The following is a 23116-nucleotide window of genomic DNA, read 5'->3' as shown; positions in this document are numbered from 1 at the left end:
TCAACCCTTGCCCCCAAGGCGCTGGGTCACTAAATATTCTTACACAAACACCACGGCCATGGGAGGCGCGTTATTGATCTCACGTCATCGTTATTGTTGCATCATTACCAATAATATCTTTTTTTTTTATCAAAGCCGCGGTTTCATAAACGTTTAGTTTGAGGCGTGCGTTTCGATCGCCACCTCGTGGTGAACTTCTGAACAGCTTAATCCAGGCTTAGGATCGCTTACGATTATTTCGGGTCCGTTGCGAATGCCCGTGGCTCATAAAACCAGGCTAAAGCTCCATCAGTACTGTGTGTATTAGGGTTCAGTGATTATGAAGGCTCATAGGGCCAGAATAATTTAGCATTATGGTTTAGTAATAACACCCGAGGCTCAGAGTGTTGTTATCCTACCCCCACACCTCCGATTAGCATGGTTGGTTTTATGTACGGTGCGAAACAAGTTCAACATACATACAGTAATCAGACATCCTGAAGATATGGTTCACTGTTGATGACCGACGCTCATACAGACCAAGGCGACTATAGAAATGTTAAAATCTAGCTAGAAATGTTAAGGTTCATTGTTAATTACCAAGACTCAAAGGATCGTATGAAGGCTTCCTGAATGAGGCTTCATTTTGAAGGCATCCAACTCAGAGCCAATCAAAGGCTCCAACACATAGACCGTTAACACCTGAAGTTCATAGAGCCAGACTATGTCAGCCTTCAGACTTACATCTCAAAGAACCAAAATCCTTGGTCGTAACCTAAGGGCTCAATGACCGAGGCTTACGGAGCGACATTAAAAACTTCCTTTGGGGTGCCGTGTTAATGTCCAACGCTCATAGAACCACATGAAGGTGCTCGTAAGAGTTCACCATTAATAACCGAGGCTCATGGAACCAGATGAAGGCACTCTTAAGGCTCACTGGCTCCCACCACACATGAAAACGATGACAAAAGGGGCATTGCCAAAGCACTGCTTTATTTTCACGTTCAAAACCGAGCTCGCAAGATGAGGTATGCGGGACATTTGTGCACGGGTCCATGTACACATCAATTGTGCATGTATACACGCACACCAGTGTGTGTACGCACTACTCACTACCATCATTGTGGAGCTGCCCTCACTACCCCCACTGCCCCAGCATAGAGCTGCCCTCAGTGGAGCTAGGCTCATTGCTCCAGGGTGAAACGCTGAAAGCCTGGCCTCAGGCGGTTCCAGGCCGAGGCATAGGGCGGCTGCTGTCCATAGCGGTCAAGGATTCGGACGACGGTGGCCACGCTGCGGGTAGGGAGCTTCACGCCGAGGTTGTGGTCCATGCTCACCAGCAGCAGACAGCACTCGCACACGTCCGGGAACGGGGCGGCCTAGGGTGGGGTAGGGGTGAGGGGGCAGAGACAGAGGTAATTGAGAAACATAAGAGGGAGATATAGGGACAGAGGGTGAAGGGGGGGGGACAATAGGGAGACAGAGGAAGAGGGAGACAGAGGGAAAGTAGAGGGAGAGATACGATGAAACAGGAAGACAAATTGTAATTGCTGCCCCCTATCATGTGAACCCGAGTGCTGCCCTCTGTTCCCGATGAACCCAGACCACATGACCCCGTGAACCCATCACCCCGTCCCACCTTCACACCCGGGGCAGCTGTGGGAAAGGCAGCCGTGATGCGGGCAGCCTCTGCTGTGAGATCGTGCAAACCTGGGCCAGACTCCAACTCCCTGGGCGCACACAGACACAACACAATCATCATCGTTACAGCCATCGACATCATCATCACCAGCATTATGACTGTGAGCATACCTACTAGCAGCATTACCACTGTCTTCATTATTTCATCATCAGTCATTAACATTATCATCACCACCACAATCGTCATTATACCATTATCAACATTCTAACCACCATCACTTTCATCACCATTACCATTGTCATCATCAGCAGCAACAGCACCACCAATATCATCACGATGAGCAACACAAGCATAGCTATCATCATAACTGTTATGACTGCCAACGCAATGATTACCGCGGTTATGCATGTGCGTCTACATACACGGGCACATGTACACGTTACACACCTATACCGATGTGCGCGGGTGCACGTGTGCTCTCACCCGCGTGTATGTGCGCTGATGAGCTTCGCCACCGCCTCCTTGACCTCCACCAGTCTCCGTTGTGCATCCTGCACGGCTGCTCGCTGCTCATTCACACAGGCACGTGCTGCACGTGCGGCCAGCCTCAACAATCCACCCTCCTCACGCTCATAATCACACTCTTCCTCCTGCTCGTCCTCCTCCTCCTCCTCGCATACGAGCACCGCTGCTGAGCCCGTCGGCGTGGTTGTTACCGGTGCAGCTGTCGATTTTGTTATTGTTTCCATCAGGTTTGATGTCACTGCTGCTGATGTTGAATCATCATCAACTGCTGCTGCTTCAGTGGCTGCTGCTTCAGTGGCTACTGCTGCTGCAACTGTTGGCAAGTTGGCCGTTGCTGTTGACGTGGCCATCACAGTTGTTTCTGGCGTTGCTGTTGGGTGTGTTGTACCCGCTGTATCTATTGTTGTTGTTGTAGTAGTTGTAGTAGTTGCAGCGTCAATTGTTGCTGTTTCAGCTATTGCTTCTGAGGCTACTCCTGCCGATTCGGCTGTTGACAGTCCGGGTATTGACGTCGCAATTATCGCCGTTGTTGTGTCACCTGTTGCAGTTGGATCTGGCGTGACAGGCATTGCGTCGGTCACTGCTGACGACATCACTCCCTCTGTGCCCGGTTGTAGTTTTTCGGTGTCTACCTGGACTTCTGCTGCATCTGCCTGGAGTGCTTGTGCGTCTGCATGTAGTGTCGCTGCATCTTCTTGTACTTCTTCTGTGTCCCCCTGCAACGTGTTTGTGTCCGAGTGTGGTGCTGCTGTATCTGCCTGTACTGCTGCTGTATCTGTCTGTAGCGCCGGTGTGCCTGGGTGTACTGCTGCTGCGTCCGCCTGTACTTCTGCTGTCGACGCATGTAGCGCCTTTGTGTCTGGGTGCAGTGCCGCCGTGTCCGCCTGTACTGCGCCGCCATGCTTCCACCACGCCTGGTACAGGCGGTAGTAGCTGTGGTAGGCCGCTAACGAGCAAACAACGTCACCGTCGCTCCCAGCAACTGGCCGCACATCTGGCAATAAACAAGAGTTACCGATAAACATGATGCGATTAACGTACAGCAATGAACAGCAATCAACATCGACCAATTAACACGCCTATGAGCGATTCGTCCAAAAAGTGGCAGGTCTCGTCAAATCTGTGAAGCTCAGCAAGTGTGTGACTGAATAATGCTTGGATGGGCGACCATCATGCAGCACAGGTTGGTTAGGCTATCGACTGTGGCTGCGTTGTGGACAGCAAACACCCATTGTTTTATTGTACTTCCATGCTCCCACATCTATGCTTTCCACCTTTACCAATCAGCACTGACCAGTGTGGTGAAGTATGGTCAAATAACTCCCCCCACATTGCTGTATGGTGTGGGGAGGCCCCCATCAACCAGGTGGACTGACAAGAGGACTGTGAAGGATGGCAAGCGAGGTCGGCTGTCAGGTTCATTATGGATGGGTCGGGTGTCAGGTTCACAATGGCTGGGTTGGATGGCAGGTTCATGGTGGCTGGGTCAGGTTCATTATTTAAGGCTCACCTGTCAGGTTCATCATGGGCATGTCAGAATCAAAATGACCCTGTCAGGTGTCAGGTTCATAATGGCCGTGTCGGGTCTCGGGTTCATAATGGCCGGCTCGGGCAGCAGGTTCATCATAACCGGCTCAACTGTCAGCTTCATAATGGCCGTGTCAGGTGCTGTTGCCCTCACCGGCAGGCAGGAGCAGGGCAGTGCAGGTGGTGAGCACGATCGCGTGCTGCGAGGAGCCGAGCGCGTGCACCAGGGCGGAAATGGAGCGCTCCGAGAAACGTAGTCCATCACCACGGAGACACGCCAGCAGGGCGGCTGTGACACGCACGCACGCCTCCTCCACCACCTACATGCCCGCATGCACACACAAACACGCACCGTCGGGCGTGTTCTATCCAATGCTGGGTGCAGGCCTTCCCCCCACAATCTCGTGATGCCACCCGGTCTCATTTGTAACGTCTCTCTCTCTCTCTTGTATGTTCCGGCTCATTCATATGATCAGTTTCGTATATTTTGTCCAGTTCAAAATGTCCATCTCATGATTTATTATTCGTTTCTGTTGTCTAATTTTAATAATGTTCCACGTGCTCCACGAGCCTCAACGTATATACGCGTACACACAACAAGCGTTCACACTTCTGTAGTATCTCTTTCAATGTGTTCATGTCTCTCCATCTCTCTCCTTTACACCGTTCCCTCACCCCCAGCCCCACCACCACCCCCCCCCTCCTCCCCGGGTCCCTCTCACCTCATCCTGTGCCGTGTGCGGCGTGGCCGTGGGCCCCCCGAGCAGAGCAGAGATCTGTCGCTCAGCTTCTTCGAGCCGAGCCTGCTGATCTTCTGACCCCTCCGTCCCCGGCAAAATCGCCGCGACCCCCAGCTCTGTCTGCCAATCGCGGAGCAGTGCGGGCGCTAGCGCGGAGGTCACGGGGTCGCGCAAGCGCTCGCTCACACGGCGCTGGACACAGCAGACGAGGGCGCGGCCCTGTGGAGCACGGAGACACACACAACACGAACACATGCAGCATGCACACACTACGTGTACACAGGCACATAAACAAATACGTACATGTACCTGGTCACTCTGTCACTCCTTCAGTTACTAAGTCCCTCCATTACCCACTCTCTCACTCCTTTACTCACAAACTCACCCATTCACTCCTTTTCTTGCTCACTCACCCACTCACCCACCCACCCATTCCTTCATTTATACACTCACTCCTTCACCCACCCACCCACTATTCCACTCAAAATCAGAATCTTTATTTTTACTGGAGGAATCCGATGAGCTGCAAAGCTCTTTTTCACATGTCCAGTAATTTTCACTCCTCCTTCAATCACCCACTCACCAGGAGGCTGGGGTATGGTTTGACGGTGCTGAGAGCGCGTTCCCACTGCGTGTCGCCAGCGAGGGCACGTGCGAGGCGCAGGGCGAGCGGCGCCGCGTCCTCGTGGGGGAGGCGAGCCCTCTCCGCCACCGCCAGCGCCGCGCTCAACGCCGACAAGTCAGCCCGCCGGGACAGCGCCGTGATGGCGTCGCGCGCGCGGCCCGCCGCCAGCTGGCTGCGACGAGACAACACGGGGACGCGCGGGGACATGACACACGGGGGAGGGGAGATGAGACACGGGGAACACGACGTGGGTTTATGGGACAGGAGACATCACACGGAAGGACGCAGGACATGGGAAACGGATATCCAGGGACACGGGACACAGGAAAAGAAACGTGGAGAAATGAGACACCAGAAGGGCATGATTACTTGGAGATGTGAGATATGGGAAACATGTGACGGCAGGGATAGAGACACACAAGACAAGGCACACAAGGTCACGAGGCACAAAGTCATCACGGACACGGCAACACCCAGACTCACATGTACACACAAATTCCAACAGACAAAATAATCACAGACACACCTAGGTACACACACATTTATGTACACACATCTCGAGGCTCGCACACGACACGCACACACATAGAATAACTTTACCAAATACACATGTATAGCTAATCTCATGCAAACATACAAACACACACAAGCACACGTACACATGTGCGGGCACACGTGTGTACGTGTGCCCACACGTACACATGTGCGGGCACACGTACCACTTGGCAGCAGCAGCGTAGTGGCCAGACGCCTCGAGCACAGCCGCCCACTCTTGGTAGAGCTCCCCCAGCATGGGGTCAGAGGGCGGCAGGCGCAGCTTAGCCAGGGCCACCGCCTCTCTGCACACACAAGGGCCAAGATCCCCCGTGTAGCGTTAACAGACTGCTGGGGCAAGCGCCATTAGGGAGGACCTAGGAAGGCCGGCACGACCCATGAGGGGGTGGGTGGTCAGTGCACTGCACTACGAGTTCCATTCCTGCTCATGGCCAACATCGGTAATTAAAATCTGAACTGGTCTTGGGCCTCCCCTACGTCGACTCAGCCTAAAATGGTGTCATGTGTAAACATCAGCACTGGGAAGACAATGGCGGCCGGGTGTGATGCTGGCGACCCACTGCATTGTACGCCGTGTCGGCCCTTCAGAGGTGCTCACTAACAGGGGAGATGTTTTTTTTTTAGATCAGACGGACCGATGCAGTACAGAAGGATGTGGAGCTGATTAGACTTGCCAATGACTGGTACCAGCGGCGTCAAGATCGGATTCTGTGGAGGAGGCTCGTGAAGGACGCTACTAGGGAGTTGGAGGCAGTCGCCTCCAGCAACAACGGAGCGCAGAGGAGCAATACTCGCAACAATGAGTGGAGTGCCGGGCAGCTAAAATGGAGCAAGTTGGCACAGAAGGTAGCACAGCTGGTGCATCTGCCAGTCATCTCAGTCAGTCAACCCAAGGCACCTCGGGCAGTCCGGTGACCTCCTATCAGCGAGCCTTCGACAATTCACGTGGCCTCAAGGTGCACCTAGCTTGGCACAAGCGCCGTGGTGACATCAACGGCATTTAGTGTAAAACAGCGTTTCTTAATGTTGCATACTTGTGTGTGTACGTGTGTGTGTACGTGTGTGTGTACATGTGTACGTGTGTGTGTGTACATCCATACCGGTAGAGGCCGTGCGTGCGCAGCAGGGCGAGCGCGTCACCCGTGCGGTGTAGCGCCAGCAGGAACGTCGCCGCCCGCACGGGCTGCTCCGCCCGCAGAAGTTGCTGCACATACGACTCGATGCACGCCGTCCACACGCGTATGCCCGCTGGGATCACATGAAGGGTCACGGGGTAGTATGAGGGGTCATAGGGTCACGCAATAGGTTACGGAGATCCACGGCGAAGTCGCACAAGAGTTCATGGTTTTACACAGCAGGCCAAGAGGGTCACGCATAAAATCACACCCGAGGTCGCGGAGTTAAACGAGGGTCACAAGGTCATGCAATTGGTGATGGCGTCAACAGCGAAGTTTCAAGCGAGGTCACAGAAGTTACGCGAGGGTCAGTGGTTCACAGGGTGGGGTGTTACAAGGGGTCGTGTAGTCAAACACGCGGCTACAAGCAGGATGACGTGTAGGTCTCCAGTACCTCTTGTTTCCCACATCTCTTTAGTATCTGCATCTGGTCTCTACCCGTGTGCCCTGGTGTCCTCACACGGCTCTCCGTGCCGCCGTATTCCCTGTGTTCCACCAATCTCTCATATCCTCCGTATCTCTCAGTGTCACCCATATCCCCCGTGTCCCCCCCCCCCCCCAGTGATTCCTGTGTCTCCAATGTAGCCACCCCCTGCCCCATGTCTTCCCTGTGCCCCTGCTGTGATGTGTGCCACTGGGCTCTCATGTGTCGATGGGCAGTGACGCAGTCCAGTGCTAGAGCGCTAGCCGCTTGTTGCAGAGGTTTACTGTTCGAATCCAGCAGTCGCCCTGATTAATACTGCGGGTGTAATAACCGTTATGATACTACGTGCTGTCTGCTTCACTCAAAGTGGACGTTTGAGATCCCTCTGAGGTCATTCGCAAGAGCAGGCCATTTTGTGCAAGCGTCTGGGTCCAAATTTGTAAAGAAATTGAAAATGTCACCGCAAATTACTCAATTGGGATTATACACACGGCAGCAATCATTGTCCCCGAATGGCAGACTAATGCCCCAGATCACTCTTGTCGACCATCCTGGTCTCTTGAGTTGTCACCTGGTTAAAAGAAAATAAACTTGAACCTTGAACTCATGTCTGCATCTCTTGGTGTATCCTCTCGTGTCTCCTGTGTGTCCACCCCACATGCATCCATTGCCCCCGTGGTCCACATTCCACCGATCTGCCATATTGCCTGCGTCTTTCAGTGTGCCTTGTCTCCATGTGTATCTCCGCTGTGTCTCCATTTCCTTCATGACGTGTTCCACTCATCCATCATATGGTCTGCGTGTTTCAGTGTCCCGTGTCTCCCCTGTGTTTCCGCAGTGTGTGCCCCCTTCCGTGTCCCCGTACCCATGGGCGCGAGGGCCAGCAGGCTCTCCGTCATCTCGCCGGTGCGCGCCGCATTTAGCAGCGCGGTCGCCACCTCTCCGCGCCACAGCAGCAGCTGGAACGCACTCTCAGCGTGACCGGTGGACAGCTGCTGGCGCTCTGCAACAGGCGCACACACACACACACACGCGCACACACACACCGCGAGCACACACACACGCACGTGTACAAGCTGAAGCCCAACGACGTGTATATGCACACAGGCGTGTATGTGTACATGATGGTGCCTTATCATGCGTACATACATATTTACAATCGTGTATACACAAGCACATTCACTCAAGGGAAAACGTGCACACACATGTACACATCGGTGCCATTGGGTAGTATGTACGTGTGTATGTGTGCACGCACTGACACCCACGCGGGCACGCATGTAAACACAGGCACGTGCACATGTGCACGTGCCTGTAAATGATCTTGACACCTCGTGAAACAGATACATGAGATCTTGAACGCACACACGCGCAAGCACGCATCACCGCATGCACGTGCTCACTCGTACACGAGATTATAGCAGGTTTGAGATGACGTGATGCAATTGTCAGAGGTTCGGTGTAACAAGGGTCAAGATTAAGTGTCAGAAGTTGTGGGTCTGGAATCAGGGGTCATGGGTCGTGAGGTCAGCGCGGGAGACCGACCCTCCTCCTCCAGCCACCGCGTCGCCTCTTCGCGGCCCAGGTAGAGCCCCAGGTGAAGCTGCTCGTCATCGTGTTGACTCACGGATTGGGGGGCGCCCTGTCCGACAGGGTCTGTCCAGGAAGTTGGGGGAGGGGAGGGGAGAATAGACATGGAAGCAGATGAGTGTGTTTCGATTTAAAGCTTTCGTGACTGCAGGGATTCATCTTCTTGGTTCTTTCGGTAAAGTCACGTAGAAGGGAAGTAATAAAATAATAAAAATAAAACATAATAAAACAATTCTCACGACGTTTCGGCCACAACGCAAGCAGCCGTCCTCAGGTGAAAACCAGGTCCGTCGAGGCGACAGAGTCTGAATGAAACAGCACACGAGCTTGGAGCATATATATAAGCTGGGCGCATTGACAAAGGAATTTGCATATCAAAAGGAATTTAGCATATTTATGGAAATGCAGGAATGTGATTAGTACTGCATATGCATGTGCATTATGCAGGATTAACAGCATCAAAGGGAGCTGCAGTTACTGCTGCTGCAGCAGTTGCTGCTGCTGCTGCTGCAGTTTCTGCTGCTGCTGCAACTGCAGCAACTGCAGCAGCAGCAGAAACTGCAGCAGCAGCAGCAGCAACTGCTGCAGCAGCAGTAACTGCAGCTCCCTTTGATGCTGTTAATCCTGCATAATGCACATGCATATGCAGTACTAATCACATTCCTGCATTTCCCATAAATATGCTAAATTCCTTTTGATATGCAAATTCCTTTGTCAATGCGCCCAGCTTATATATATGCTCCAAGCTCGTGTGCTGTTTCATTCAGACTCTGTCGCCTCGACGGACCTGGTTTTCACCTGAGGACGGCTGCTTGCGTTGTGGCCGAAACGTCGTGAGAATTGTTTTATTATGTTTTATTTTTATTATTTTATTACTTCCCTTCTACGTGACTTTACCGAAAGAACCAAGAAGACAGATGAGTGTGTGTGCGAGTATGCATCTATTGTCGCACTGTACATAGCCAACCGTGCTCATCGAAGGCACGGAGTACATGCATATGTAGTGGTTAGCGCACTGCGCTACGAATCCAGCAACCCAAGTTCAATTCCCGCTCACGGCAACACCAGTGACGATAATCTGAACCGCTCTTGGGCCTCCCCCTAGGTCGACTCAGCCTCAAATGAGTGTCTAGTACAATGTGTAAACATCGCCACTCGGGAGACAAAGGCGGCCCAGCGTAGTATTGGCCACCCACCCCTTCGTGTGCCGTTTCGGCCTTCATAGGTGCTCACTAACATCACTTGCCCCAACAGTCTGTTAAGGCTATACGGGGGATCTTTGTCTTGTACGCGTGTGTACGTTTGTGCTGTACCATGCAGGCGCGCCGCCAGTAAGAGGCAGTCGTTTTGCAGATCCTCGCGAGGTCGGTGGTCGCGCGAGACGGAAAGGGGGAAGAGGGAGCGAGCCTTCCTGCGACGCCGCGCATCTGCACACACATCGTCGACATCATCATCATCATCATCGTCATCATCAGCCATCAACCATCCACTGCTGGATCCAGGTCTCACCAGGCCATCGCCAACCTCTCACGGACTTGTAATGCAACAATCCATCTAGTTTCTGCACACGAGCTGATCTCATGGCTCCATCTCCACAATGTGTGACCTCTCGGAGGCGTTCCCTCCTTTGGCTGCCTCTACGTCGTTAGTCTAGACCACTCATGCCCATCGTCCTCTTCTACGTAACATTTGCATATACAGTTTACACATATACATGTATACACGGACTCACACTAACACTTAAAGATCACTTGTTTAGCCTTTAGGCTGTTGGTAGCAAGTGATGGCAACTAATGCCACACAACAGCGATAATAACAACCACCGCTATTCGTAGCGGTGACGTGTTAGGTTAGGCGCACACTGAGGCCACATGAAGTGTCGAAGGCTTGATGATCAATGCTATAAGGACAAAGATCCCCCGTATAGCCTTAACATACTTTTGGGGCAAGTGCTGTTCGCGAAAACCTATTCGCCGGCACAGTACACAAGGGGGTGGGTGGCCAGCACCACACCAGACCGCCTTTGTCTCCCTAGGGACAATGTTCACACACCGTACAAGGTACTCATCTGAGGTTAAGTCGACCCAGGAGAGGCCCAAGACCGGTTCAGATAATCGTCACCGGTGTTGGCCACGGAAATCAAACTCGGGGTCGCCGGGTTCGTAGCGCAGCGCGCTAACCGCTACACTACAGCTCCCCATGCTCACACACACACAGAGATGTACGCACGGCACCGTGCGTTCGCACAACTTCTCCTACCCAGCTCCAGCTTCCGTTTCTCCGGTCGGTCCGTGTCCTGCGCCGCGTGTGGTTGCGCCACCTGCAGTTGTGTCACTCGCTCCTCCCCAAGCTCAGAGGCAGCTCCCGGTGCTGCGACGGCCATGGTTCGCGCTGCTGGGGATTACACGGATGAGCGTGGGAGCAGGCTCACGCCACCACTCTCACCGCAGGCTCCACCCTCACCACCCCGGGATCACATTTTTCCGACAACCAAATCACCCTGAATGCGCCCATCTCATCCGATCTTGGAAGCTTAAGCAGAGCTAAACCTTGGTTGGTACTTGGTGGGAGACTGCCTGCGAATACGAGGTGTTGTAGTCTTGGGCTGCGAGGTAGCCGGGATGTGGCAGTAACAGAAATGCATTGTTGAGTATTGTCCCCTCATATCCTTGGTGTGGTTTTCTCCCCGATTCACTAGTTTATTTGAACATAAAGCCATAAACTCATGTATTGAATTATCCAAATATCTCAATGCAGGACCCTCTTGAAAAAGTGCCTGAAGTCTCAGTGAGGCTTTCCAGCATAAACATTTTGAATGTATTTATTTACCAAGGAAAGCCTCGTCTTTTATCTGGAGGTCTCCTGCTAAGTTTTGCAGTTGGGGTCGATTTGCTATGCGTCTCCAAATTGAGTAATTTGCAGCGTTATTTTTTAAATGATCAAAATTTGGATCATGATGCCGGCACACAATGACCAACTCAATTTGAACAACATCAATGGATCTTTATCGTCCACTGTAAAGTATATGGCGGGTATTTTTTTATGGTCCCTACACTCACATTATTACCCAGGGTGGCCATGGAGCTTGAACAGAAAACCTCTGCAACAAGAAGCAGCAAAAGTCCTCCCGCTTGGCCCTGCAACTGTAGATGGTGTATAGGCAAGAACCTAGCAATCAGTCAGCGAAGCCGCTTTTTGTGTTTAGTTTGTTGTCCTTCCCCCATACCTCCGATTAGCACAGTTGGCTATGTACGGTGCGAAAGAAGTTCAACATACATAAGCACCCGATTGTGTGGATCGCAACCGCCACCCCATCTTATTTGTCTCACCTTTGTTTTGCGCAGCGTTCGGAATCTCGCCGGTGGTCGCCACCTCTGTGCGCGGTTGGCCGATCGGCGGCGAATCCCGCGCCGAGGCCTGGTCACGTGACCTCCAAGAGCTCGCCTCCACGGGTCGCGTTGCATTCTGGGTTGGCTCGTCAGCCGCCTTCTTGGATTTCTTGGCTTTGCCCTTTGATTGCGAAAGACGCTTCCGCTCCAGCTCCACGCTCTTCTTGCCTGGTTGGTGGGTGGGGAGGTGGGGACAGATGCATTTTCTTTACAATCCAAAAGGTTACTCCCTCCTCATTGAAATTTCCATCTTCTTCCCAACGTGGGCCCTTCCCCTAACTTGGTTGAGGGAGTGGGCCCCTTTCCCCACCTTTTACCTACCCTCCTTTATATGGTAGTTGCGTCGGGACTGTCCTCCGTGAATTGACACCCGGTTGTGCGTGCCGCGCGGCGTGCTGTATTGGGCTTGCATTTTCTTACAATATATCACGATTTTTTAAATCAGAAATGTTTCAGTCACGTAACTCATCCCGAGTGTGTGTCCACAAACACGCTTGGCTCACCGCGAGGCGGCTGCTTTTGAGGCTGCTGCGACGGCCTCCACTTGTGGACGCTCGAGTCATCCCCACCCGACCACACGACGTCGGCGTCGCTGGGGCACCACGCCACGCTGAGCGCGCGGCCCCCGTGGCCACGATAGTTACTCAGCGGCTCCCCCGTGTCGGCGCGCCACACCTGCCAGAGTTGGGGGGCGGGGAGGTGCGGGGAGACAACAGGGGATTGTGGGACAACAGGAGACATTGGAAAACAGTGGCAGACACAGGGAGAATTGGGGAGGCAGTGGGAGACATTACATTGACCGTCCATGTTTCCAGATGTCTTCTTATGGCAGCTGATGTCGATGCAGAGCAACAACGACAATTTCACAATCAGGTGGTCAAGCCAGATAACCGCGTCAGCAGCAGCGGAGCGTATCACTGTGATATCTCCATCGTATTTTTGGATCAGGTATTGCGTCGTGATATGTTTCCAGATGTGTGCAAGAGGGAGTCGGTGTATTCGTAAACATGTTTGTGAGCACATGTCTACATGTACGCGTGAGTACACGTGTGCGCGCGCGTGTGTGCGTGTGTACGTGGGGGCGAGCGCTGGGCACCACCTGCACGGTGCCGTCATACGAGGCGGACACGAGGAGCCCCGGGCGGTGCGGGCTCCAGTCCAGCGCCGTCACGCGCGCCGTGTGTCCGGCCAGTGTGCGTGTGTGCACCGCCCCGCCATCTGCGTGCAAGCACGATGACACACGGGTAAATGCATGGGTACACACATGTATGTATGTATGCTGAACGTCTTTTGCACCGTACGTAGCCAACCGTGCTAGGAAGTACACACCGGGCACACAGATGCTGTGTCTCCATGTCCTCATGTTCCCCCTGTTCCTATTTCCCCATTTATGTCTCCATTTGCTTGTTCCTGCGTCCCTGTCCCCTTGTCTCTGTCGTCATGTCCCCACGACTCTGTCTCCAGGTGTCTCCGTGTTCCTTTCCCTGTATCTCTGTCACATGTCACCGTGTCCCCGTATCCCTGCGTTTGCCCACCCTGGACTCCTTGCAGGTCGTGCACAAAGATGGGTGCATTGTTGGACCCGGACGCCAGCAGCAAACCCAGCGCCGATTGGTTGCTCGGCTCCAGCCTTCCCGGTTGGTTAGGGGAAGGGCCCAATTCCCCAGTCAGAGCGCCCGATTGGCTGCCCGCCACCTCCACCATCCCCACCGCTGTCTGACCATTCGAAACGACCGCCTCCGATTGGCCAACGGCAGCACTGGGGACATGTGATTGGTTGTGGTAGGGGGGCAGCCAGCGCAGGCAGTTCACGGTCTTGTGGTGTGAATTGAGGGTGCACACGTGATGCAGGAGTGGGGAAGAGTAGATTTCCATCGACCTGATGGGCACACGCACACATGCACGCAAGCACATGCACGCAAGCACAGGCACTAGTGTCAGTGTCAAGAGTAGAACCACCACCAGCAATGAGCTGAACACTGTCATGAGCATCACTAGCAGCACCATCACAAACCACCAGCAGTGTCATCAATAACATCATCACTATTAGCACCATTTACCAACGACATTACTGGCAGCGTCATCGCTCAGTGTCACCAGCAGCATCATCAACATTAACGCCAACATCATCAACAAAATCATGTCCATGGAATCACGACCAAAAATATCACCACCATAACCTTAACCCAAATCTGTCCTTCTACGTTTCGTTTTGTCCACATGTCCGAGTCTCCCCATGTGTCTACGTTGTGACACAGTATATCGCTGTGCATTTGTATGGGCCGCCTTGTGTCCCCGTGTGCCTCCATATATCTCAAGTGTCTCCGAGTCTCCCCGTGTATATATGTGTATCCCTGCTTGTGCTCATTAGTCCGTGTGTGTCTCCGCATATATCTCTTTGTATATCTGTGTCCCAATATATCCCGGTGTGTCCCCGTGTCTCTGTACATCTCCACCTGTTCCCAAGTGTCCCTGTGCGTCTCCGTACCCGTCATCATTTCCCAGAGCCAGCAGGGAGCCATCGCACCTCCACGACAACTCACTCCTTGCAGGGAACTTGTGCTAAAATAAGGGAACACACATACGTAAGTGTGGATGTCGGCGCAGCGTTGGCCACCTAACCTCTCGTGTGCCGTGCCGGCCTTCATAGGTGCTCACTAACAGCAATTGCCCAAACAGTCTTTGCATAGGTATGTGTGCCTGTATACTAAAGGGCAGCAAGTTGACACAGTGAGGCACAGGTGGTGCATCTGTCATTCATCTCAAGTCAGTCAACCCTTAACACCTGGGTCTCTCCCGTGACCTCCTGCCAGCAGCGAGCCGGCCTCAAAGTGCACTTAGCCTGGTACAAGCACTGTGGTGTTGTCACCGCCACTTATTAATACGCTTGTTTTTCAGGAGGGTACTGCCGAGGTTTTTCGGAGTAGGGGGCGACGTTGCCATGTTTAATCCCAACCGAGTAATCTATGAAGGTAATGTTTCAGCACGGAGGTCCTTCTTGCTGCGACGCACAGGTGTTACCACTTCTGCGCCAACCCTGAATGGCGGCTGTTGTTGCCGTGCGCGTGGGGGCACCTATGCGAGGTTCTACTCTTGCTGTGCGTATGAGCGTGAGTGAGGAGGCACCTGGGCGAGGTTCTACTGTTGCTGTGCGTATGAGCGTGAGTGAAGAGGCACCTGGGCGAGGTTCTACTGTTGCTGTGCGTATGAGCGTGAGTGAGGAGGCACCTGGGCGAGGTTCTGCTGTTGCTGTGCGTATGAGCGTGAGTGAGGAGGCACCTGGGCGAGATTCTACTCTTGCTGTGCGTATGAGCGTGAGTGAGGAGGCACCTGGGCGAGATTCTACTCTTGCTGTGCGTATGAGCGTGAGTGAGGAGGCACCTGGGCGAGGTTCTACTCTTGCTGTGCGTATGAGCGTGAGTGAGGAGGCACCTGGGCGAGGTTCTACTGTTGCTGTGCGTATGAGCGTGAGTGAGGAGGCACCTGGGCGAGGTTTTACTGTTGCTGTGCGTATGAGCGTGAGTGAGGAGGCACCTGGGCGAGATTCTACTCTTGCTGTGCGTATGAGCGTGAGTGAGGAGGCACCTGGGCGAGATTCTACTCTTGCTGTGCGTATGAGCGTGAGTGAGGAGGCACCTGGGCGAGGTTCTACTGTTGCTGTGCGTATGAGCGTGAGTGAGGAGGCACCTGGGTGAGGTTGGCCGCGTGGATGAGGGTGTTGATGTCGACTGCGTCGTCCGAAAGTTTCCTGGGGTTGTGCTGCAGCACAGAGCCCTCGCCCCCACAGCTGTACAGCGCGTAGCCGCTAGCCTGACCTACACACACAGACACGCGTGTATACACACACACACACATATACAGGTGGGTGCACATCTAACCAAGTGTGTCTCTCTCCCATATAGCCACAAAGATTGGTGGGGCAAGTGCTGTTAGCGAGAACGTACGAAGGCCGGCATGACAAACGAGGGGTGGGTGGCCAACACCACGCCCGCCCACCTCCCCGGTGTTGATGATTACACAACGTACCAAGGTATACAATCACACACACACAGTCTTACCTTCTGGTGAGGGTGGTACAGGTGGTCCCCATGACAACGAGTAGACTGTCTTCTTGTGGTATGAGCTGGAGATTTGTGGTGGCCTGTACACACACACACACCAAAGATCCCTCGTATAGCCTTTAATAGATTGTTGGGGCAAGTGCTGTTTGTAAGCACCAACGAAGGCCAACCCGGTACACGAGGGGGTGGGTATCCAGAACTATAGGCAGCCACCTTTGTCTCCCCAGTGCTGTTTACACACCATGCCAAGGTATGATGAGGAGTATTTTAAAGAAGTGTGGAGTGATGAGGTGTGATGAGTAGCAGTCCATGAGGTGCTGTGAGCAGTAGTGACATGTTGAGGGGTGAGGAGTGTTGTGACGGGAAGTGGTTACGAGGTCTGGAGGGGGGTGCGGTGTGATGAGGACCCCACTTGTTGTTGTAGAGATCGTAGATCCCAACTTTCCCCTCGTCGGTGCCAAACGCCAGGCGACCTTCCCTGCTGGGGTGCCACGCCAGCTGTGGACATCACCCCCAACATCAATATCACCACCATCAACATCAAAGATCCCCCGTATAGCCTGTAATAGAATGTTGGGGCACCTCCAATTAGCACGGTTGGCTACGTAAAGTGCAAAAGAGGTTTAACATACATACAAGTGCTGTTAGCGAGCACCTATGAAGGCTGGCACGGAAGACAAGAGGGTGGGTGGCCAGCACCACACCTGGCCGCCTTTGTCTCCCCAGTGGCGATGTTTACACACTGCATTAGGTACTCATTTGAGACCGAGTTGACCTAGGGGACGCCCAGGACCGATTCAGATAATCGTCACTGGTGTTGGCCGTCAGCGGGAATTTAACTCGGGTCACCAGGGTTCGTAGCACAGCGCACTAACTGCTACACTACCATAAACATAATCACCATCAGTACCACAACCAATATTACCAGCATCAACATGACCACCGCCACCAACACAATGATTCACATAGCGCAGGGTGCAGTGCAGTGGTGTAAGTGTGTAGTGATGCTGTGTATTGTGGAGTAGTAGTGGGTGGTGTCGTAGTGTGTGGTGTAGTAATGTGTGTGGTGTAGTGCGGTCGAGCGATGTGAAGTGTGGTGTAGCACATAGCGTTGTGACGTGTAGCACTGCGGTGTATGGCAGTGGTAGCGGGACAGTATACGCTGTGTCATGTATGGTGATATGGTGTACAGCGTGGTTGTGTGGTGTGTAAAAGTGCAGTGCCTGTATGGTGGTGCAGTGTACAACGTGGTGTATCATATTTATCAGTGTGCAGTGCAGTCTGTGCGATGTGGTGTAGTTGTGCAGCATGTGCGGTGTATGGTAGCAGTGTTTAGTGCCATACAGTGTGGTGTGTGTTTCGGTGTAGTGGCGGTGTGTGTATCGCTGTAGTGGCGGTGTGTGGTAGCACTGTGTTTCGTGCGCAGTGGCGGTGTGTGCCGTTGTGTACGCGGCGATGGTGGCACGTGGTGAGCGGCCGTGTTGGCGGCAGCGGTGGGGGCCACTCACGGCGGTGAGCTTGGCGTGCACGCCCTGCCAGTACGACGAGACGTCGTACGCGGCACGCGGCGAGAGCGTGCGCCACACGCGCAGCACGCCATCGCCCCCGCCCACCGCCAGCGCCCCGGGGTCAGAGCCCGACTCCACGGGGGGGAACGCGAGGCAGTAGGCGAAACCGCCCAGCGTTGGCAGGCGCCAGCACAAAGTCAGGTCCCGCGCATGCCAGCAGCAAACCTGGAGGTTGGGGGGGCATGGGCAGGGGGGACGCGTGGGGACGAAGACAGGGATCCCCCGTGTGGCCTTTAGAGCAATGCTGGGTCGTGTGCTCTTAGCGAGCATCGATTAAGGTTGGCATAACACAATAAGGGGTCGGTGGCTGGAAAAACACGCCCGGTCGGCTTTGTCTCACCAAATGCTGACATTTACTTACTGCACACTCCCGCTCTCGCACACACATTTACGCTTTCGCACGCTCATACCCGCTGTCCCCACGTGTGAAACTCACATCACGGTCCATGGACGAGGAAATGAAGAATTCTTCATCTTCCTCTCCCTCGTCCTCCTCCTCATTAGGAGCAACGCTCCCATCCCGACGAGCTGTGAACGCGACGATGTTGAAGACGACGCGGGAATGGCCGGGGGAGTCGGACCCCGCGCCAAGCGGGGTTCCCTTAATGCGACCGCCGCTCCTCACTCCAGCGCCCACATCCCACAGCAGGAGCTCCCCACTGCAGAGGAGGGGCGGTAATGTGAGAGGTGAGGGGCGAGGAGGCGAGGAGCGTCGAAGCTAAGGGTGATAGATGAGGGGATGGAGGATGGGGAGGTGAGGATTCGAGGTGAGGAAGTGGAAGGAGACCTGGGTAAGTGACGAGGACCTGGAGATCGACCCATGTGAGAGTTGAGAGAGGAGAATCTCGAGGAAGACTGAAGTGAGAGAAGGTCCTGATGAGGGAAAGGAGGGTAAGGAAGACCTCAGCGAAGAGAAGGAAGAGCTGGGTGGAAGATGAGCTGGAAGTCGTACCCGTAGGCGCTAGAGATGAGGTGGAGGGGGCGGCTGTGGCTCCAGCACACCGTTACCCAGAGTCGCTCACGGGGGGCCGCCGTGTCCATCTCTCCCCCACGCCGCTTTGGAGGGGGGAGACGCAGGGTCAGGGAGCCTGGGGGAGAAGCAGGGGGGACACAGGGTGGAGAGCGACAGACAGTGAGGTCTGTGTGAGAATTCATGGGGACAGTGCGAGTGCTGAGTGTATATGTTAAATAGGTGAGGGGAGCAGCGGTAGTGTAGTGGTGAGTTAAGGCTATAAGCAGGATCTTTGTCTTCGTGTATACGTGCACGTGTGTATGTTCGCAGAGTAAAGGACACAGCTGCTGCTGCATCTACCAGTCATCTGTCAGTTTACCCATGGCTCCTGGGTCTGTCCCATGCCCTCCTGTCAGCGAGCCTTTAACACTTCACGTGGCCTCGGACTGTACCTGGCCTGGCACAAGCTCCGTGGTGACATCACCGCCACTTTAGTGGCAAATGGCGGCTGTTGTTGTTGTTGTGTGTGCGCATGTGTGCGAGCATTACACTTGGCCCGGGCGAGGCTCCACACTCGCACGGTTCGGTCTTTGCTGCCGGATGCCAGGGCCCCCCAAAGGGAACCGGCGATGGTGGCGGCCGTCAGGTCATCGCCGGTGCCGGGGGTCGGGTGGTCCTTGGGGGTCCCGCTGGGGTCGTACGCGGAGTCGGGGCACCAGCCGAGTGCGTGGACCTCATCCTCGTGGCCACGCAGGCGCAGCAGCGGCTCCAAGCGGCGCCGCAGGTCCACGACGAGAATCAGCCCATCCTTATAGCTGGGGGACAGGGGAGTGGCGAGCAGAGGAAGGGAGATGGTGGCGGGGTGGCGGAGGTGGAGAGAGAAGGGAGATGGAGTTAGAGATGGAGGTATAAGTGGGGAGGTGGGGGGGGGAAAGAGATATGCACGTATTATCTCTTTGTGTCAGCTTTGTCTACATATGTAGTGCGACTGTGTGCGTGCCACCGTGTGCTGCCTGGATGTGTACGTGACCATTAGTGGGCGTGCGTACATGTGCGTGCGGACATTCGCTCGAGCGTGTGCACACGCGTGTATACGTGTGCGCGTTTGTGCAGGGGTGGGTACACGAGCGAGTGCGATTACGACACGTGCCTGTACGACGTGCGTGCGTGTACGCTCGTGATATTTGATTGTATACGTGTCTGTACATGTTTCTGCGTCTGTGTGTACATGCGTGTGCACGTGTGTACGTGCGTGTGCACGTGTGCACGTGTGTGCGTGTGCACGTGTGCACGTGTGCGCATGCGGCAGCCCCCACCCCAGCGCGAGCAGGTGTGCGTGGTGCGGAGACAGCGCCAGGCAGGTGACGTGGCGCGGCGCCGGCATGTGCGTGCGCGCATCTCCCACGGTCACCGGGGGCGCCACCTCCTCTGCCGCCACCTCCTCCTCCACCCCCGTCACCCCCCTTGACACTGGGTCCCCCGCATCCCCCACCGGCGGAGAGGGCGCCGCCGTGGGGAGGCGCCAGCAGCAGACGGCGCCACGTTCGTCGGCGGACACCAGAAGGTCCCGCTCGTGCGGGGAGAATTGCACGCACGTCACGCCCGCCTGCTCGCACGCCCGAGACACGGGGAGACACGCGTTGACACTTGGGGACATGAGAAGACTCACGGAGACATTTGGAGACACACAAGAGACACAGGGACATGCGGAGGCACGCAGACACATGAGAAGGTACACGGGGACACGCGGAGACACGCTGGGGCACATTTGGACAAGGAAACACATAGAGACACGCAGAAATATAATAATTTGTGATTCGATTAAAATTTTATATGCATTCAATATAAGACAGAGGTGAAGCCCTGCAATTACTTGAAATCACCACCGGCGAAAGGGCCTTTACGAGAAGACACTCTAAATAGCTTCTCTAGAGGGTATTTGGCCTACTCTTCCATGCTGGCCAAACATCTTGGAAGACGACGTAATATTATATCATGAATACGTGATTTACATGCAGTCACTTACGTTTCCCAAAACGAGTGACTTTCGTCTTCAAGTGGAAATAATTTGCCCGATACACTGGTGTCGAACCCATGGTGTGGAGTACGTGTAGATGCGTGTGGTATGTATGCTACACGCGGTGTAGTGAGTTGTGTGCACTTGTGGTGTACACATAGTGGGAAGTGGTAGTGTAGTGGATCACGCACTGCACTACGAGCCCAGCGAGAGGAATTTTATTCCCACTAACAGCCAAAATCAGTGACGAATACCTGAACCAGTCCTCGGCCTCCCCTAGGTTGACTCAGCTGGTGTGGTGTGTAAACATCAGCACCAAGGAGACAAAGGTGGTCGGGCGTGGTGCTTATCCACCCCACCGCCTCGTCGTGTACCATACACCGGTCTTAATAGGTTCTCTCGAAGAGCACTTGTCCCAACAGTCAACATGTTCACGGCTATATGGGAGATCTTTCTACGGGGGGGGGGGGGGGTGCGGTAAAGTGATTTGCATCCCTACGCGTGGACACATGATCGCGGATAAAATTCTGCGAAAAACCGAGACAGTTGGTGGGCTGACCCGAGCGGGCACGTGTGCGTCCGTGAACGTGTGCGCGTGCTCGCTAACATCGCTTGCCCCAACAGCCTGTTTAAGAGGGGAATGGGGGGTGGTGGAGGAGGTGGGAATGGGGGGTGGTGGAGGAGGAGGTGGTGATGATCTCTCCGTGTGCGGTTCACTCACGGCGTGCGCGCCTTGCAGCACGTGCGTGCAGCGCGCGCCGCCGCGCGTGTCCCACAGCCGCACCGTGCGGTCGTCAGAGCAGCTGGCGCACGCGTGCGCCACGTGCGGCGAAAACGCGACGCCGGTCACTCGCTCCGTGTGGCCCTCCAGCAGGTCTGAGATGTGGGGGGGGGGGAGACGCGGAGGGGGAGAGGAGACACGGGAGGAGTAAAGGTGGACACGCATTAATAAGGGGGACATGTGGAGAAGGGAACATGTTGGCGGGCTGGAGGGTGAGGGGACGACTCATACGGGATCACGAAGCGATGACACCCACCCGTCACCTGCTCGAGCACCACTCCATACCAGACACGACACGAGTGAGGAACTGCAAGTGTCCGTGAGATGCCCATGACATCTTTGTTGTAACGTTGTGACCCCGCCCCTACTGGACACCTGTACAATCAAAGAGCTTTACAGCTCATCGGATTCCTGCTCGTATAAATTGAGATTTCGAATCTGACATGTTGTATGGGTGTTGGAGAGCTGTCGTTGAGATGTATTCCCGCCCGTAATCCTGTACAAGCACTACCCCAGACCAGACGCTGCACAGGGACAGGCCATTCAGATGCAGTCGAGATGCCTGACCTGATCGCACAGGTTTAGAGTCCGCGAGATACCCCATTCACATCTAGAACTTTAAGGGAGATGCAGTGGGGAGGTGACAGGGAGATCTTCAGTGGGGGAGGTGACAGGGAGAACTTCACCAACCGCTCTCCCGAGGCCAGACCCCCCCACCACAGGCGAAGCAACTCGAGGTGTGTACGAGGTGCAGGGCACGTGTCCACCCACCCCTGACCACGGGCCCCTGGCTGCCGGCCTCCACCAACACCACCGCGCTGCGCGCCGCGAAGCCCACTACGCCTCCCGCGGGCCCCGCGCTCACGGCGCCGCTGCAGAACCAGTTCGGCGAGGGCGGCATGGCGCTCTCCATGGTCCACTCAGCCTGAAATAAACAACAGCAGCAGCAACAACAGCCACCACCACGAAGAGCGCAGTGGAGGAGTCGCTGGGGGAGGTGGAACGGGGCCGGCTTCAACTCCCGCGCCGGAGCTGACGCACGTGGCCCGCGATAGCGTAGAGCGGATAGGAGCGGCGGATTGGAATTTGTAGAGCGGTTAGGAGGTCGCAGCTGAAATCTGTAGCGCGGATGGGAATAGAGCGTTGAAATCTGTAGCGCGGATAGGGAGGTGGTTGAAATCTGTAGAGCGGATAAGGGGTGTGCTGTTAAAATGTGTAGAGCGGATAAGAGAGGGGTTGGTTGTATTTGTTAGCGTGGATAAGAGAGATTTGGAGAATATTAATTGGATTTCATAAAGCGTATAAGAGCGGAGCAGGAATAAAGATTGGATTCTATAGCTTGCATAAGAGTGCGTGTATAGTAGACACTAATATAATTTTGGCGAACCAATAAGAATGATAAATGTATTGAGTTTTTAATATTTAACAACAACAAAACCACAACACACTCGTCAATAACACCGTCGTAAACTAAAGCAACGTTTCGGCCAATGGCCCTTGAGTAATGCTATTATTTACCGTCAGTATGTGTGTGCCATGACGAAGGGCCATTGCTCGAGACGTCGG

At 54.4% G+C, this 23116-nt stretch overlaps 1 protein-coding gene across 2 annotated transcripts; it reads right to left on the bottom strand.

The window, feature by feature from the left end:
* Nucleotides 1-953: 953 nt before the first annotated feature.
* Nucleotides 954-22606, bottom strand: GEMIN5 (gem nuclear organelle associated protein 5). Of its 2 annotated transcripts, none has more exons than XM_061560078.1 (27): nucleotides 22322-22606; nucleotides 21491-21645; nucleotides 20069-20358; nucleotides 19302-19567; nucleotides 18753-18888; nucleotides 18237-18459; nucleotides 17741-17965; nucleotides 16645-16730; nucleotides 16230-16312; nucleotides 15859-15986; nucleotides 14660-14733; nucleotides 13707-14050; nucleotides 13271-13389; nucleotides 12675-12846; nucleotides 12112-12339; nucleotides 11042-11176; nucleotides 10096-10209; nucleotides 8738-8848; nucleotides 8058-8195; nucleotides 6694-6841; nucleotides 5758-5877; nucleotides 4997-5210; nucleotides 4396-4632; nucleotides 3828-3993; nucleotides 2105-3140; nucleotides 1619-1709; nucleotides 954-1358 (listed from the first exon to the last, which is right to left on the bottom strand). In XM_061560078.1, exons 1-27 carry the CDS (start codon nucleotides 22461-22463, stop codon nucleotides 1164-1166), a joined length of 5376 nt encoding a protein of 1791 aa, XP_061416062.1. In that variant the 5' UTR covers nucleotides 22464-22606; the 3' UTR covers nucleotides 954-1163. The 2 variants fall into 2 exon arrangements, with proteins under 2 accessions (XP_061416062.1, XP_061416064.1); XM_061560080.1 differs by having other exon boundaries at nucleotides 11042-11173.
* Nucleotides 22607-23116: the final 510 nt, after the last annotated feature.

This window comes from Lethenteron reissneri, chromosome 26, assembly GCF_015708825.2.
Source record: "Lethenteron reissneri isolate LAM-NWPU_2019-01 chromosome 26, ASM1570882v1, whole genome shotgun sequence".
Taxonomy (NCBI): Eukaryota; Metazoa; Chordata; class Hyperoartia; order Petromyzontiformes; family Petromyzontidae; genus Lethenteron; species Lethenteron reissneri.
Note: the sequence above shows the minus strand (reverse complement) of the source record. Positions and strands in the feature narration are given on the sequence as shown.